The sequence below is a fragment of the Solanum verrucosum genome, unplaced genomic scaffold (assembly GCF_900185275.1).
Source record: "Solanum verrucosum unplaced genomic scaffold, falcon-dt-bn FXZP01000094.1, whole genome shotgun sequence".
Lineage (NCBI taxonomy): Eukaryota > Viridiplantae > Streptophyta > Magnoliopsida > Solanales > Solanaceae > Solanum > Solanum verrucosum.
The window spans coordinates 3541070-3559952 of NW_026019970.1; the positions used below are offsets into that span (position 1 = coordinate 3541070).

The 18883-nt window shown below is 37.8% G+C and overlaps 2 protein-coding genes across 2 annotated transcripts in view; one reads left to right on the forward strand and one right to left on the reverse strand.

Annotated features, from left to right (window-relative positions):
* Positions 1 to 229: 229 nt before the first annotated feature.
* Positions 230 to 2709, forward strand: LOC125817025 (tryptamine 5-hydroxylase-like). The gene is made up of 2 exons (XM_049496612.1): positions 230 to 1226; positions 1978 to 2709. Exons 1-2 carry the CDS (start codon positions 342 to 344, stop codon positions 2602 to 2604), a joined length of 1512 nt encoding a protein of 503 aa, XP_049352569.1. The 5' UTR covers positions 230 to 341; the 3' UTR covers positions 2605 to 2709.
* Positions 2710 to 3158: 449 nt separating this feature from the next.
* LOC125817017 (probable thimet oligopeptidase) overlaps positions 3159 to 18883 on the reverse strand; it is a 29711-nt gene continuing 13986 nt past the window's right edge. Inside the window, exons 14-20 of the mRNA XM_049496605.1 lie at positions 11774 to 11871; positions 11645 to 11690; positions 11137 to 11233; positions 4976 to 5049; positions 4800 to 4904; positions 4207 to 4287; positions 3159 to 3339 (exon numbers count right to left, since the gene is read on the reverse strand). Of these exons, the coding sequence (XP_049352562.1) occupies positions 3232 to 3339; positions 4207 to 4287; positions 4800 to 4904; positions 4976 to 5049; positions 11137 to 11233; positions 11645 to 11690; positions 11774 to 11871 (609 nt within the window). The 3' untranslated portion in view covers positions 3159 to 3231. The remainder of the gene's footprint in view (positions 3340 to 4206; positions 4288 to 4799; positions 4905 to 4975; positions 5050 to 11136; positions 11234 to 11644; positions 11691 to 11773; positions 11872 to 18883) is intronic.

The following is an 18883-nucleotide window of genomic DNA, read 5'->3' on the forward strand; positions in this document are numbered from 1 at the left end:
TATCTATAAAATATTCACCACAGAGTGAACATTCAAAGACAAAAGCAATGCAAAGGTAATGAATTTTGTTGAAATTTTCGAAAAACTATCAACATTTAAATCCACCGACTTCAAATTTTAATATCGACTCTAAATTTTCTAAAATACTGTTCTCTTGATATAGAGAGCTGCTTGTGGTGGAGCAGTAGTAGACTATCCGCCTTCTGCCCAACTACTAGGAAGTATAGAATTTGTGTTCAAAAACTCCAAAAGTATTACATCACTCCCCATATACATTAAACACGTACAATACCCTCAAAATTTTGTTCATAAATTTCTCGAACAAAAAAAAAGCAGAAGAAATGGAAGCATCAATTCTGCAACTACTTCTTCTACTATCACTTACATCTTGCACAATTCTCTTTTACAAAATCAGACGATGGCGTCGGCCTCCATCTCCACCATCTCTCCCTATAATCGGTCACCTCCATCTCCTCACCGACATGCCCCACCATACCTTCTTCCATCTCTCTCAAAAACTCGGTCCAATAATCCACCTTCAACTCGGCCAAATCCCAACTCTAATCATCTCTTCTCCTCGACTAGCTGAACTCATCCTCAAAACAAATGACCATATCTTCTGCAGCCGCCCACAAATCATTGCAGCTCAATACCTCTCCTTCGGTTGCTCGGACATCACTTTTTCACCTTACGGTCCTTACTGGCGCCAAGCTAGAAAAATCTGCGTAACGGAATTACTCAGTTCAAAACGAGTTAACTCGTTTCAATTCATACGAAATGAGGAAATTAACCGTATGATACAATTGATTTCGTCTCATTCTCAGTCTGAACTAGATCTGAGTCACGTTTTTTTTGCTCTTGCGAATGATATTTTGTGTAGAGTGGCGTTTGGGAAGAGATTTATTGATGATAGATTGAAAGATAAGGATTTAGTGAGTGTATTAACGGAGACACAGGCGTTGTTAGCGGGGTTTTGTTTAGGGGATTTTTTTCCAGATTGGGAATGGGTTAATTGGTTGAGTGGGATGAAGAAGAGATTGATGAATAATTTGAAGGATTTGAGAGAAGTTTGTGATGAGATTATAGACGAGCATTTGATGAAAAAGAGAGATGATGATCAAAACGGCGATGGTTCAGAAGACTTTGTTGATGTATTGCTGAGGGTTCAAAAAAGAGATGATCTACAAGTGCCCATCACCGATGACAACCTCAAAGCTCTTATTCTGGTATTCATTCAAATTCAATTTTCTTGTTTTGAAACGAAAGTTTCATTTTTAAAACATTATCATACCAATTCGGTATATTAAAGCTCGATTTCGGTATTGATAAATGGGCAATCATAAGTTGTTCAACTTCAACTAATAGATTATTATGACTTCGACAATTAAAAAAAGATCTTAATTGTATCATGCTAACACATTACACATGTAGAAATATATATATGCAAAATCTAGTACACACAACTCTTTTATTAATCAAACACAATTTAAATGCATTTCAATCAAAATAGAGTAGTCAAAATTTTAACTTCTAAACATTTAGTTTATACTCATACTATGTTGCATATTTGTTAGTATTTTAATAATATATTTATGCAGCTATATACTTCAGTATGGTATTCGGTATTCCGATATGTTATTTCTAAATATCAAATATCGTATCAAATGCAAAAAAAAAATTAAAATGTACACTACACCAAATACCATAATACCAACCACAGTATTAAAAATTTCAATATGGTATGGTATTTTGGTATATACCATATCATGCCCACCCCTACTTCTATAGTTGAGTCTAGAGGCGAAGTCAGAATTTTAACCCTAAGGGTTCTGTATTTTATTATAACAATTTCAAGTGTTATAATTGGGTTCCAAACTTAATATTTATACATAATATTTAATTAACATATTAATACAAATATATTATTTAAGCAAAAAATTATTAGAACTACTGACACAATTATACTTTACACTACAGGATATGTTTGTGGCTGGAACAGATACATCAGCAGCTACACTAGAATGGACAATGACAGAGTTGGCTAGACATCCAAGTGTTATGAAAAAGGCACAAGATGAAGTAAGGGAAATTGCAGCTAATAAAGGAAAGGTAGAAGAATTTGACCTTCAACATCTACACTACATGAAAGCAGTAATAAAGGAGACTATGCGACTGCATCCCCCTGTCCCTCTTCTAGTACCTCGTGAATCCATCGAAAAATGTACTCTCGATGACTATGAAATACCTGCAAAAACTAGAGTCTTGATCAACACCTATGCCATTGGAAGAGATCCAGAGTATTGGAACAATCCTCTTGACTACAATCCCGAAAGGTTTATGGAGAAGGATATCGATTTCAGGGGACAAGATTTTAGGTTTCTACCGTTTGGAGGAGGGAGAAGAGGTTGTCCAGGTTACGCTCTTGGATTAGCTACAATTGAGTTATCATTGGCTCGTTTGTTGTATCACTTTGATTGGAAATTGCCTACTGGAGTAGAAGCTCAAGATGTCAACTTGTCTGAGATATTTGGATTGGCTACTAGAAAAAGAGTGGCTCTAAAACTTGTTCCAACCATCAACAAGTTATACCTACTCTCTGATTAAATTATTTGCTGTTCAATGTTTGTAGCCATGGGAAGCTTAACAATATGTTGGCATAAAGCCAACCTTAATAAAAGGCCTAAAATATTTTCAATAAAATTCAGTTTTTGTATGAAATGAGAGTGAAGGAGAAAAGCAGGGAAGAATGAAAAGAATGTGCATCTTCAATTATTTAATACCTTTTTGTTATTTGGCAGAACAGATGACAGGAGTAGTCATGCAAACAAGTTCAAAAGAGAAAAAACTGGATATAAGTTAGATAACGATGTCCAAAAATTACCCCGTGAAATAAAATTGACCTTTGTAACACCTTCATCTCACGGCTCTTATATGGCGTTAATATTTCTACTTTCTTTTGTTATTCTGTTACAAAATAACAGTTACAGGGATATGATACCGTATAACTTCACAATTGCAAATTGTTATTTGATACAAAAAATAATTATGAAACTCCAAAAGGGAGAATAACATTACATTAGCAACAGCTCAACCACATCACATTTCTGGTATTTTTTGTTTCTTCTCCTAGAGTATTATCATAATGAGAAATAGTATATTTCTTGCCAGCTTCTACAACTTTACAGGATGGGGCAGAAAAAATCACCCTGCTATTAAAAGTGAAACATAGCTCTAGTTTATATCAGCTCTGTTGTCAAGAAAAGCTTGTATTGATGGTTCCCTCCCAAGAAAATCTGACAACATTTCAAGGGGCTCTTTTCCTCTTCCTGGAGCCAAAACCTATCACAAAGCGAAAATATTTTTTTAAGTGCCAAAAAGGACAGTTTTCTCATGTCATTACTTCAGAAAATGCATGAGCAATTCAGCAAGGAGCTTAGGATGAGATCTCCCTGACAGATTTTAGAAACTGCACTCACTTTACGAAGGAACACAAAGACTTCCTCAACTTGAGTCTTGTCATGAAACGAAAAGACCTTTAATAATAAGTGAAACTCAATACTCATAGCCAGAAAGGCCCTAATATTTCAAGGAGCAGGGGCTTATACTGCAATCGTAATTAGAGAATGGGGGAATTGCATGTAGACAAGGTTCTCTATTGTTCAGTGAAATTTTAAGTTTCACCTTTACTGGCCCTTGGAGGTGGTGTCAAATTGATAGAAACATAGCTGAATGTGGATGACACAGCAGTCCTAGTGGCTTAGAGGGGTTCAGTTGGTTAGATATGAAATTTGGAAATTTTGAAAAACATCTGAGGTACATGTCAATGGTAATCTAGGTTTTGCAACTATTGCAGTATTGGACATATCAGGCTATGTCACTTCAAAATCGGATGTCCCCGAAGGAAAACTTGTGCCTACGATAATCACAAAAAGAAGAGGAAAATTACACCTCTTATTGCAAAAGCTAGTTCTGGTCTTTAAATATGCAAAAGAAAAAGTGATCTATCAATGTTAGGTTATTTATTAGGATCACCGAATACTAATCACTCAGGTTTTAGGAATACTAACCCATTCGTGCAGAATCAGACATCTATATGTGTTAAGTGGATTACCATAAGTTACTGACAGGGAAGCCGAAATATTGTCAATCTAAACATGAAATCCAAGTAAGGTAAATGGAGAGTAATCTCAGGGATGTACTTGGTACCTTATTCCTAAATTGCAAACCTGTTTGCACGTTGAAAATATCATCATGAAACTTCGAGGCAAATACATCAGCAGCAAAAACCTAGGGAGAAATTGATTAATTTATCAAAACCACAAAACATATATCAAATAGAACATCTATATTCCAAAAACTGCTGAAATTTTGGAAAATTAATGAGAAAGCATGACATGAGGTAGCTCGTGATGCATTTAGCAAATTTGACTCTCCATCCATGTCATTTTATATGGCCATGTTTGGTTGGGCATGAGCTTAATATAACAAAGAAAGAAAGACTTTTAGAACATACCAAAAATGTCCTTGGAACTTGTGATCTTAAACATGTCATGATATTTCTATTGTCATAAGAGCATGTCATGAATGGTAAATAGTAAGTTCAAAGTTAGAAATTTTGAAGTATATAAAGGTGTCATCCCTTTTGGAACAAACAATAAAAATGAGTGCCATATAAAAGAAATAGAGGGAGTAAATGGAGGAAAAGAAAACATGTATCAAAAGCTGTTAGGCTTTAGGAACACATCCATGAATGACAAACTTGTTAAGTAAACAAATACAAACAAGGATGAGCAGGACACCTCACTCCAGATGTGACTGTAGCAAGTGGCCTCATAGCCAATAGCAGTTCGTGGAAAACATGAAGCTGGGTTTATTCCTCTTAGAAGCGGTAATCCCACCATAACCTGAAGAAATGAAGAAGGTTAAGCACACAAATATTAGTTTTCTTCCAATAAACAAGAGTGACAAATCATACCTTCGGATAGAGATGCTTGAACAGCCCATTAATATCAACATTCTCAGTTGAATGAATAATTTGATCGAATAGACCTGAAAAGATGAATATAAGCTTCAGATAAGTGACTCTGAAATGTAAAGCGACAAATTCTTAGGTTTGTGCTTTTCTCTACTTCACTAACCAACCTTCAACTGTTCGAAACATTTGTTTAATATATTCCCAGCTAATATAGTTTTAAGGATTTAAGCATGATAACAGTCATTGCTCCAACATCTTCCTTCTGAGTGGTGAGTGCAGTGCCCACCCCTCCCCCTCCATATACAACAACAACAGACCCAGTGTAGTCCCACAAAGTGGTCTTTGGGGAGGGTAGAGTGTACGTAGACCTTATCCCCTACGGCCTACCTCAGAGGTAGAGAGGTTGTTTTTGATAGACCCCGGCTTGACGAAAAATTGTCCAAAGCAGTCCCAAAAAGGAGTAACAGAAGTACAAGAAACAACAAATAATAATAAAAACAACCTATAGCAACAGAACAATAACTACAACAAAATAATACGATAATACAAGAAACAACATGTAGTAACGAAAATCAAGGGCCAAGAAACTACAAGAGCACCACTACAACTACTAATATGAACGGAAGACAAGACAATGCACTACTACCTACTAACTTTCTACCCTAATTTGTGTCCTCCACACCCTCCTACCTAAGGTCATGTCCTCAAAATAATCTGAAACTGTCATGTCATATCTAAAAACCTCTCCCCAATACTTCTTTGGTCTACCTCTGCCTCTCTTGAAACCATTCATAGCCAACCTCCCATATCTCTGCACTGAGGCATCCATGCATCTCCTATTCACATGCTCGAGCCTTCTCAACCTTGTCCTCCACCAAAATCACTCCTACCTCGTGTCAAATATCCTCATTTTGAATCCTATCTCTACAAGTATGCCCCCCCCCCCCACATCCATCACAACATTCTCATTTCCACAACTTTCATCTTCTGACGTGATAGTTCTTAACTAGCCAACACTCTGCCCCATACAACAAAGTCGGTCTAACCACAACTCTATAGAACTTGCCTTTTAAGTTTTGGTGGCGCCTTCTTATCACACAAGAATCTGGATGTGCCTCTATTTCGTCTACCTTGCACCAATACATGTGGGTGACATCCTCTTCAATCTCCCAATTCCCCCTCCGTATACAAAATCGAGATTCTTAATAGCTTCGGTTCGCTTGTCAATTAAGAGACTACTCACCAAGTTTCAGGTATTTTAAATCCTCGGAGCTAAGGTTCTGAATGAGGCAGACCTGGTTTTCCGGCGATACAGATTTGTACGTCAATTTTCCAGTTTTTTCCTTCTCTAAGGAACTGATTTGAAGATAATTTCCTTCTAGAGTTTTAGAAAATTCTAATTTCTGATTTGAAGTACTATTAAAACTATGGAGGACATAAAGACAGTGGAGAATAATATTCTTCCACAAATCAATGTTGTGAAACTAGATGCGGCTGTACGTATCTTGCTTGCTCAAAGTCTTGTTTTCTCTATATTAAATCTAAAAAATTACTTGGTTATATTAGTGGAGAGAATAAACAACCTACCACATCTAATAATGGTCTATGGGATTTCGAGAATTCAATTGTTATGACATGACTTTTGATTACTATGCACCCCCGAATCTCTAAGCAATATTTATTGCTTGATACTGCTTAAAAGATCTAGATTTCAACAAAGTGTGTTTGCTCTCTCAAGGGTAATGATGCTCAGATCTTTGAGATTTGTAAGTAAAATTAGTGCATTAAGTAAGGTGAGTTGACTATCACTAATTTATTATACTAGGAGAGATAAAATTAGAAACGAGAATATATAAGACAAGGTGGGAGTGGCTTTAGTGGAGGACAAGATGCGGAAAGCAAGATTGAGATGGTCCGGGCATGTGATGATTGATGAGGAGATTCATAGATACCCCAGTGCGGAGGTGTGAATGGTTGGCTATAGATGGTTTTAGGAGAGGTAGACTGAAGAAGTATTGGCAAGAGGTGACTAGAAAGGGCATGCTACAGTTTCAGCTTACGGAGGATATGGCCTCAGATAGGAGGTTGTGGAGGACACGAATTAGGGTAGAAGTTAGTAGGTGGGAGTGCATTGTCTTGTTGTCCGTCCATGCTAGTAGTCGTAATATTACTCTTGTAGTTTCTTGTCCTTCAATTTCTGTTACTACCGGTTGGATCATGTACTTCAACTATCATATTGTTTTGTTGTAGTACTGTTCTGTTACTATATGTTTTTTTGTACTTCCATATTTTTCTTTCTGAACTGCTTTGGACTATTTTTCTCAAGTCCATGGTCTATCAAAAACGGCCTCTCTATCTCTCAGGTAGGGTTAAGGTTTGCGTACAGTCTACCCTCCTCAGTCCTCACTTTGTAGACTACATAGGATATGATGTTGTAAGTGGTTTATGGAAGGAGATTGACTATTATCCGGATTTCCAAGCTAAGTGTACAGATCATATAGCTCTCCTAGTGCCAAAAGAAAATTATGTCAGAAACAGCCAATGACTCTCTAACCCCCATTTCTGGAACAAGTTTTGTTGTCTGTACACCTAATATTACATCATCATCCATTCTTCACGTACATGAGTTTTCTGTTAACCTGTTAGATTTCCCATTTCATGAGAAATTACCTTTAGGAGTGAAATGACCATTCCGCTCTTCCCCTTAGTGTTATCATACTTTGTATGTGTTGCGGGAATGGTTAGCGTGGTCCCCAATGCGTTCGGGTGAGATTTTGAGTGGAGTTATATTGAAATAATTGACTTTGGTCAGCATTACGAGATCCACACATCGGATGATAATTCTGTCAGTTTCGTTGCATCCGGAACATCGAGTTTGGTCTGGTAGGGTGGTTGGTTAGAGTCCCGAGACCTTGGGTGTTTAGCGAGAAGTTGAGTTTTTGGCCTAAGAGAGGTCCGAGAGGGTATTTTTGTCATAACAATATTTTTTTGGAAATCCGACAATTCCGTTGAGTGCAAAAGATCAAATTTAGTGGGATAACATATTTGGTTTATTTTTATCGGATCCCGAACGAATCTCAAGGGTCTGTTCGGAGACTTTAATAAGATAGAAAATGCATTTTTCAGGTGCCAATGTCATCATACCCTTTTTTGGGCTGAAACAGCCCTATTTCGGATTCTTCCCTTTTTTTCTTATTTCCTCCATTTTCACTCAATTGGCCATTGGGAGAAGAGACTTTTGAGAAATTTCTTGAGGAAACTCATGTAGGTAAGTCCCTTTCTCGATTCTATATCGTTTTCTTCGAATTTCATCTTCAAAACACTTAAAAATAAAGATTCCAGATGAGGGTTTTCCCCCCAAATTCAAAATTTGGTATTTCTTTGATTTTATGCCCAATTCCTACTCGTTTTTTATGGGGTTTTCAACCACGAACTTCTTTTTACTAGAGGGATTTTCTTTTCAACTAAAATTCTGATTTAACTTTTTTTATTGCAATGAGATTTTCGGTAACCTTAGCAATATGGGTATCGTTGTAACCCTCTTGATGTCTATCTTCCATTTTTGATAGTTGGGGATCTTTTCGAGACTGTTGATAGAGGAAAAGCATCGGTAGAGTGATTCGAGTGAAGTTTCGGCCTTCGAGGTAGGTTTGTCTTATCCTTCTTCTAGACTGGGTTGGGTAGTTAATCATTCTTATGAACTGGGCTATGGGTTGGGATCATAGCATGAGATTGAAGTGTTGGAAATTGTGGAATACATTGTTTCTCCCGTGTGGGGGCTTATCTGTATTGCTTCGCCTGTATGGGGGCTTATTTGTGTTATTTAGCCTATGTGGGGGCTAAAAAATTTAGCCTGTGTTCGAAAAGGGTAAAATCAGAATTTTAGTTGAAAAACAAATTCCTCAAGTAAAAAGAAGTTTGTGGTTGAAAACCCCATCAAAAACGAGTAGGAATTGGGCCTAAAATCAAAGAAATAACAATTTTTCAATTTGGGGGGAAAACCTCATTTGAAATCTTGATTTTTAAGTGTTTTGAAGATGAAATTCGAAGAAAACGATATAAAATCGATAAAGGGACTTACCTACACGAGATTCCTCAAGAAATTTCTCAAAAGTCTCTTTTCCAAAAGCTCCCAATCGAGTGAAAATGGAAGAAATAAGAAAAAAAGGGAAGAATCCCAAAACAGGGCTGTTTCAACCCTAAAAACGGGTCTATTGACCACGGTCATCTTGCACCAACACCAGAAAATGCATTTTCTATCTTATTAAAGTCTCTGAACAGATCCTCGAGATTCGTTCGGGACCTGATAAAAATAAACCAGATATGCTACCCCACTAAATTTGATATTCCAGACTCAATGGAATCATTCCGAAAGAAGATTGTTATGAAAGAAATATCCTCTCGGACCTCTCTTAGGACAAAAACTCAACTTCTCGCTAAGCACCCAAATCTCAACCCAAGGTCTTGGGACTCTAACCAACCACCCTATAAGACCAAACTCGATGTTCCGGACGCAAAGGAACTGGCAAAATTACCATCCGATGAGCGGATCTCGTAATGTTGACCAAAGTCAACTATTTTAGTATAGCTCTTACTCCACTCAAAAGGCTTAAATCCATCAAAATCTCACCCAATCGCATCGGGGACCACGCTAACCATTCTCGCAACACATAAAAAGTATGATAACACTAAGGTGAAGGAAAAATGGTCATTTCACACAAAGGTAATTTCTCATGAAATGGGACATTACATTTATTTATTACAGCCATCACTAAGGAACTAAGTTGTAGTAGCGAGTTTTTCCCTAATCATTGTGCTTTTCAAGATCTTCAAACAAGGAAGTGGATTCACAGTGGTAAATTGCATGATGGCTTATATATGTTTGATGGAACTCTAGACTCTAGAGTCTGGTCAAAGCATTTTTTTGGAGGAAATATGGATGTCAACCAAGAAATAATCTTAGTGGCAATGGCGGTTGGGGAACCCATCCCTTTTTGTTTTACAGAAGTTATATCCTAGTTTGTTTTCAAGAACTGAGTTTGACTCTTTATTTTGTGATGCTTGTGAATATGCCTAGCATACTAGAAACTCTTTCCCTTTGAGTGACGATGAAGTACTACTCCTTTTAGATTATCCATTATGATGTGGGGCCCCCACTCGAACTGTTTCTTTGTCTGGAATCAAAGGTTTGTTACCTTTATTGATCGTCACACAGTAGGATGTCATGGGTGTATCTATTGAAGGCCAAAAGTGAGGTTTTCTATTGCTTTCAGTCATTCATAAGATGACTTGTACTCAATTTGAGGCTAAAATAAAAATCTGACAGTGACATATAATACATGGACAAAAGATTTGGTGTTTATCAAAGTTCAATGGATAATCTCAAACTATAAGTCCCTACATTAGTACACAAATTGGATTGCTGAAAGGAAAATTAGGCATTTTTAAAAAGTGGCAAGATCTCTTATGTTTACCATGAATCTACCAAAAACCTACTGGGAGGATGTCATTCTAGTTGCTGCCTATCTTTTCAATAGAATACCACTTCAAATCCTCAATTTTCAGTCCTCTAGACTCTAGGGGCTTTAAAGAGTGAGAATAGATATATTGTTCCTCTGAAGGTGTTTGGGTGTCTCTGCTTTGTTCACACTAAGAATTTCTAGGAAACTTGATCCTAGAGTGTGCCTCAATTGGGTATTCTCCTACACAGTAAGGGTACACGTTCTGATAACATAAGATAATGGGCTCAGGTTCAGAAGCAGGACAAATCCAGACTGGAGCAAGTAGAGATGACATATGGGTATTTGTGATTCTTTTTATAGATAACATGAGATTATTTCTGATTATTTAACATGTAACATTGTACATCCCAAGAATATATCATAGAAAAAGTGGAAAGGAGTAAGCATGTCATGAAACAGTGGCAAATTAATATGGCATGCATGACAAGCGCAAGTTCTGAATACATGCAGTAGCAGTTGTATCTGACAAAATTCTTATATTTCCTAGAATATCACGTTATACATGCTTGAGTTGAAGAATACCAAATTACCAATTTTAGCATCTAAAAGGGCCCAAAGAACAGAATAAATTAGCCTTTCATGGATTAGAAGGAGAACCAGTAAATTGCCAAGTTTTAGCAAGTTAATAGAAAGGCTTACAATAAAAGATCTCCTGTTTCAATTTCAGTGCTGAGAAGGAACATCGCCATTTCTTAAGTGATTTACAAAGATCATCCTTAATGGGCTTTGTGATATCCTACAAAAGGCATATGACTGAGATAGAGGATTAACATAATCGAACGATCTGATATAAAATAATTACCAAACTTGTTTGCAATAACTTTCACATCAAACATGGTTTCTGAATTGAAACCGGTGTGTCAAACTTGAAGTCTATGGTTCAATTAGCATGAAGGTTAACATAAGCAAGTAAAAAAGCAAATGTACAAGGCCTTTTTCTTTGGTTTCTTCCTCAAAGTGACTGTTTATTATTTTCATTCTTTTAATGGAACTTCTCAAGACTCAAAAGAACATTTCTTGCAGCAGCAATCGTGGATGGAAGAGCAAGGGAAAAAAGAACAGTAGCAAGTCTGAGTATCTGAAATATTTGAAGTGTCTCATCCTACTGAAAATAGTCGAGAATGGAAAGAAAGTACAGTGGAAGTACCTGATGAAAGCCAGAGATCAGTCTTAAGGAGAGGCTTTCGTAGCACCTGGCACAAGTATTTCAAACTTATAAGACCATAAGCTAACAATACAGAAGCTCAATATAAAGGGGAAACTATTTAAAACACACCAATTCTCCATCAAAAGGGCAGGGATCTCCACAAAATCAGGATCCAGACGCAGCCCCGATAATTTGGAAAATGATGCACAGTTGCAAATGTGATGTACCTGAAGCAAATAGATGAGTAAGAATAAGCGTAGCTGTTCCAAAAATCAATCCGGAAGTGTGCATGAGATTTTATATAGAGAAGTACAAGTAAAATTTTATCAACATGAGTACCACAGCTAAATGACAAGTATTGACAAATTGGTGCCCCGCCAAATGTAGGCTAAACATCAGAACAAAAGTACACATTTAAGAGGAGCATCTACAGGAGCATAAATTAGAGGGAGCGAAGCCAGACTAATTACTGAACTAGTACACCATAGAAAAAGGTTTTACCTGCTTAATACCTTATAGTCATAAGTAGAGCTGCCAAAATTGAGCCCAATTGTAGGTACCCCACCTAACCCGCCCATAATTTTAAGGGTTGGGCTCAAGATAATTTGAATTGGATTCAATCTCAACCCATTCAAGTCCTAACCCATTTAAGAGAATCCTCAATTGAGCCAAATTTAATCTCCAATTTCAACCCGTTTTAAGACTCTTTATTTACATTGATGTAATGTATGTTCTTTTATTAAAGGTATGAATTACTTTCTATTTTATATCTTTTAGATTTATCTATCAATTTGTAGCTTCTTTTTTAAAATTTTCTTTAGTTGAAATTCAAATTGTGGTTATAAAACTTAAATAACAATATATTAAAATTATTGAATTAAGCGGGTCAAATTGGGCGGGTCAAGACCCAACCCGTTTTTAAGCCCATTGGAACCCAACCCATTTGTGCCCAAAGTAAACTTGGGCGGGTCAAGACCCAACCCAATTTCTATTTCAACCCATTTCATATTTTCAATTTCAACCCAACCCACCCATTTGACACCCCTAGTCATAAGCAAAGGATGTTCAAAAATCAGAACTTACCGTAAGCTAGTAGAGATTTATTTCAGATGACAACTTATAACTTCAATTTTGTTAATCATTCTACTATGATTTTACAATTTCATAGAAAAAATTCAATAGGAGGACGACATATGAGATTAGTTAATATCATCAAGTCTACCAACCAACTGATTCATTTTAGTTCTCCTTTTATCAATCCCCCATATTTTATTTTTATTTCTGCTAATAGGTAACAACTGCCGGAAACCTTCAGGTTTGAATGGTTTTGGATCAGAGTGCTGGGTCTTCCATTGCATTTATGGAACTCAAAGATGATGAAAGAGATTGGGGATGCATGTGGTGGATGGCTTGAGAATGAAGAAGAAACCGAGCTGAAAAACCACCTTCGATGGGCAAGGATTAGAGTCAGGGGACCGAAAGAAAAGATTCCGACATCTATTGAAGTGGCGGACGGTGACCTCATCTACTCCCTTCCGATATGGTGCGAGTTACCGGCACTATACCGGAAAAAGCAAGAGGCTTCGCTGTCTAGAGAGGTGGAGATTGAACCAGGATTCAGATCGTCAAACATCTTGGCCCAACGGTCAGAAGCTTTACACAAAAATGGGAGACTGGCAGATGGAGCAGGAACATCGAAACTCGATTTATACGAGAAAGGGGGAAATTCAGCTGACAGAAATCACGTGGCTGGACACGTGAAATTTTTGAATTCACAGGACCAATGGGTGTGCCCTAGAAATTACATGCGTAGAGAGAATATAAGTGGGGCCCATGATTTAATTGCTGATGGCCTCTCAAATGGGCTCACTAAAGGAAAGCCCAATGAAATTCCTTTGAAGCCCACTTCTGCAGCCTTTAAATCAGGCCCTGAAATTCTCAACTTTACAGAGCCTTTTATTGAAGCGATTATGGAAAAGAATCTGCCAGAGAATCGAAACTTTGTGAATTTCGATGGAGATAGAGAAATTGAGTTTGACAAGGGAGGGATCCCTTTAGCGTGGCGAGGGAGGGGAAAGAAGAATGGCACGAAACACAAACAAAAATTTAAAGAGGGAGATAATTTGGCTATACAGAAGACTGCTGAAAGCAAACAACAGAGAACAGGGGAGGAGATAGATTTCTCTGATGCAATGGTCGTCATGTATGCAGATTCAGAACCGGTACCAATCCAAATTGATAGCAGCAATCAAGAACGAGATGTTGAAGCTACGGCCAATGAATGGGTCCAAGCTAACATGATCAGTTTGAGCCAGCACTTTGGAATTGACCTCAAAGGATGCCAAAAAGAAGCATACGCCTTGCTGATGAAACTTGACCAGCGAACAGGGAAGGAAAAGATGACAGGAGAGGGTCAAAAGAGCAACAATACAATCAACTCAATTCCAAAAGAAGTTAGAAATTTAATTTTTGATGTGAACTTCAAAGATGGTGAACCGAGATCAAATGGGAGGACTCTATCTCTGAAACAAAAATGAGAGTAAAAATCCTCTCTTGGAATGTAAGGGGTTTAAACGGGGAGAACAAGAGGGAGCTTGTGAGAAAGCTACTGCAGCAATGGGGGGCTGATATAATAGTTTTGGTTGAGACTAAATTGAATGGACAAATTGACAACATCCTACAAAGCATCTGGAATAATAGATGGGCAGGGGTACTAATGAAAGAGGCCCAGGGTAGTAGTGGTGGAATCATGATTTTATGGGACAAGAGAGTTTGGAGGGGGGAATTACTTTTGGTTGGGAGTCAATGTTTAACTGGGAAATTCTCTGGAATACATGATGACTTCAATTGGTGTATTACTGCAGTCTATGCGGACTGTGATACAGTGATCAGAAGAGTGCTCTGGCAAGAACTTCTACAGATGAAAACTAGCATTAATGGACCATGGGTTGTTTGTGGTGACTTCAATGTCACCAGGTTTGCTACAGAAAGAACAAACTGCAACAGGCAAAATGGTGCCATGACAGAATTCTCAGCTTGCATTGAAGAACTAGAGATGGTAGATCCTCCTTTATTTGGAGGATCTTTCACTTGGAGAAGGGGGGAGGATCATAATTGTGCCTCCAGGATCGACAGATTTCTCCATTGTGCAGAATGGGGAGAAAATTTCACTCAGATAAATCAATGCAGTCTTCCAAAGATTGCTTCTGACCATAACCCAATCATGTTGTCTTGTGGTGATGAAGGGTGGAGAAAATCATATTTTAAATTTGAAACATGGTGGCTAGAAGTTGAAGGTTTCAAAGAAAAAGTTAGAGAGTGGTGGGAATCCTTCAATGTGAATGGAAGACCAGGATATATTCTGGCTGAAAAATTAAAGATGCTGAAAGCAAAGCTTAAAGAATGGAGCAAAACCAATAAGGGAAATTGGAAGCAAAGGAAGGAAGATATCCTGAGCCAAATCTCAAGCTGGGAAACAATTCAGGAACAAAGGCCACTCACTGACGACGAGATGATACAGAAGACTCACTTGGGTATGGAATTTGAAGAAGTGGCAAAGCAGGAAGAGATAGCTTGGAAACAGAGATCTAGAATCCAATGGCTAAAACAAGGGGACAAAAATACTAAATTTTTTCACAGGATTGCAACCACTCATAAAAGGTTCAACTCAATGGAACAGCTGGAGGTGGAGGGTGAAATCACCAAGGATCAAATCAGGATTAAAGAAGCAGCGCAGGAATTCTATAAAAACCTCTACAAAGAGACTGAAGGGTGGAGACCTGATCAAAGAATATTAGATGTTTCAAGAATTTCTGAAGAAGAGCAGGTGTGGCTGCAAAGACCCTTTGAGGAGGAGGAAATTTTGGGAAGCTTAAACATGTGTGCAAAAGAGAAAGCACCTGGCCCTGACGGATTCCCAATGATGTTTTTCCAAACTTTTTGGACCCTATTGAAGGAAGATATTATCAAAACTATTCAGTTTTTTCACTCCAATCAAGTTTTTGAAAAGAGTTTTAATGCAACTTTTATTGCTTTAATTCCAAAGAAAGCGGGAGCCTCCAATTTGAAGGATTTTAGACCAATCAGCTTAGTAGGGGGTGTCTACAAACTCATTGCTAGGCTGTTGGCTGAAAGATTGAAGCCAGTGTTGGATAAACTGATCAACAAACATCAGATGGCTTTTGTGAAGGGGAGACAAATCATGGATGCTGCACTCATAGTTAGTGAATGCATTGACTCCAGAATAAAGGAAGGAAGCCCAGGCTTAATGTGCAAACTGGATATCCAAAAGGCTTTTGACCATGTAAATTGGTCTTTTCTCTTAAATATCCTTAGCCAGATGGGCTTTGGGGACAAATGGCTGAAGTGGATTGAGACATGCAGCAAAACTGTTAAATTCTCTGTGCTTGTGAACGGAGAACCTGTGGGTTTTTTTGAATCAGAAAGGGGGCTGAGACAGGGTGATCCTCTCTCCCCTTTCCTGTTCATCCTAGCAATGGAGGGATTTAATGCTATGATGAGGATTGCTACACAAAATAGATGGATCAAAGGCTTCAAAGTGGGAGGCAGAGGGGCGGAAGAAAGAGAAATTGGTCATATGCTCTACGCAGATGATACCATCATCCTTTGTGATCCTGTAGAAGAACAGATAAGCTACTTCAGAGTGATATTGGTACTTTTTGAAGCAGTCTCTGGATTGAAAGTGAACTGGGGAAAAAGTAGTCTCTTCCCTGTGAATGAGGTACCTCAGATAAAAGAGATGGCAGGCATACTAGGGTGTAGTGTTGGGAAGCTGCCTACCACCTATCTAGGCATGCCATTGGGTAACAATCACAAAGCCTTGGAAATATGGGATGGTATTTTGGAGAAAACTGAAAAGAAGCTCTCTGGATGGAAGGCTCAATATCTTTCACTTGGAGGACGATTGATCTTAATAAACTCTGTTCTTGATTCTCTGCCCACTTATGTGATGTCTCTATTCCCAATCCCAGGAAAAGTAGTGGAAAATCTGGATAAGCTAAGGAGAAAATTCTTATGGCAAGGCAACAAGGATGGAAAAGGCTATAGCTTAGTAAACTGGGAAACTGCTCTACTTAGCAAAGACAGAGGGGGGCTGGGAATTAAGAACTTGAAACTACAGAATGAGAGCCTATTGAAGAAGTGGTTGTGGAGGTACACTGAAGAGAGAAATTCCCTCTGGAAAGAGGTGATCATAGCAAAATATGGTGAGTTAAACCCTTGGTGTACAGAGATCACAACAGAACCTTATGGTGTGGGTGCATGGAGATCAATTAGAAACTTGTGGTCACAAATGGAGACAAATTTATATATCAAGGTGGGAAGTGGCACTAAAACAAAATTTTGGAAGGATGTTTGGATAGACCAATCCCCTCTTAGAGACCTCTTTCCAGATCTCTTTCAAATTTGTGGAAATCCTGATGCCAATGTTGGCGATTGCTGGACTGAACAGGGCTGGGATCTAGTTTTTAGAAGACTTCTCAATGATTGGGAGGTGGAAAGGGTAGCTGAGATATTAGGGATGCTAGGCGGAGTGACCATCAATGCAAATGCCACAGACAGGATGTTGTGGAAGCACAGCAAAGATGGCCTCTTCTCAGTCAACAGTGCTTACAGAAGAGGTCTCCAGGTGATGGCAGGGAGACCAACACACCTCTGGAACTATTTTTGGAAGGGGGATATTCCTACAAAAGTGAAATGCTTCACTTGGCTAGTGATAAAGAGAGCTTGTTTAACACAAGAAGTACTTCAGAAGAAGGGTAGACAGCTGGTCCCTAGGTTTTTTTATGCAATTTGACAAGTGAAACTAACAGCCACCTCTTCTTGCACTGTAATTACACTGCTCAAATCTGGAATTTGTTCCTTAGCATCTCAAATCTGAATTGGACAATGCCAGAACGTACATCAAACGTGTTGAAGAGCTGGATAAGGAGAGGGGGTACCAAGAGCCAGAAGAGATGGTGGAGGTTAATACCATCATGTATATGGTGGTCAATCTGGAAGGAAAGGAACAGTAGATGTTTCGACAATAGATCCAATTCCATACACAAGGTCAAATGGAATTGTATAGTATCTCTACTTTTTTGGTGTAAACAGTTGTGTATAGTAGATACAGATCAGATTGTAGATTTGATAGGAAGTTTGTAATTGACACTTTTTGGTGGTGGCCAGCATGCCCTTAATGCTGAAGAATACAACCTTACCAGTTTCAAAAAAAAAAAAAGTAATGAACTAAAATTTTCAGATGTTATACTTAGTGATGGCTAAAAGGATATTAGACCTAAGAAATCAAAAAACTAGTCTGCTTATTTGGCCTATTTTTCTTTACGATTAATCACTCGCTAGTATTGATTTTATAGGGAAAATCCTTTATTTGGGATGTCATCTTAAGCTTCGTCACTAAGAATGAAGAGGTCCGGAGTATGGAGGATCAAAACCTTCTAATTTTCAGTCTTAATTCAGATATCAGTTTCATAATCTTTTTAAAATAGGATATACATGATTAGAAACTAGATAAAATTTATAAATTACCATCTTTTATAATTACAAATCTTTTTAGAATATATGAAGAAACTAGATGCAAAGCCCGTGCCAGCACAGGCGCAACAAATCATACTAAAAGTGGCCCTACGTATTTTTTCAGCCCCAATTTATGTGACACGTTTTCCTTTTTAATCAGTCCCAGAAAAACGACACATTTGAGAAAAGCTTTTATTGACGTGGCCCGTGGGACCAAACTATCTGTGGAAAAGCATTTGTAAAGTACCTTTAAAGTAGACATTGAAATTCCAAAAAACTCTTGGCATGAAGCAGGCAAGGGTGACTCAAGCATATTAGTGGCCTAAAGCCAAAATCAAACAGAGGCCTTAAACTTTATGAAAATGTTAATAACTTTTATACAATTGATTCTTCTAATATCTTTTTTCAATTGATAATATAATCAATCTATATTATCTTTCATGAGATATAGTAGTCAAAATATGTCAAACTTCTAATAATTCTTTCATTTTATATGAAAATTTACTTTTTCTATAAATAACACTTCATATGTTTTACAAAGATAACCTATAACCTATTATTGTTAAACATTGGGGGCCCTCAAATTTGGGGGCCTAAGGCACATGCCTCTTTTTTTATACTGTTGAGATGGCACTGGAAGAGGCACGTGGACGAAGAGGTTTGAAATTCAAAATACCCTTGGCATGAAGCAACCACATCGAC

Bases quoted from the DNA above. Each gene is read 5' to 3' on its own strand.
- LOC125817025 (XM_049496612.1), top strand. From the start codon at position 342: ATGGAAGCATCAATTCTGCAACTACTTCTTCTACTATCACTTACATCT. The intron at 1,227-1,977 runs GTATTCATTCAA...TTTACACTACAG, and splicing joins ACCTCAAAGCTCTTATTCTG to GATATGTTTGTGGCTGGAAC.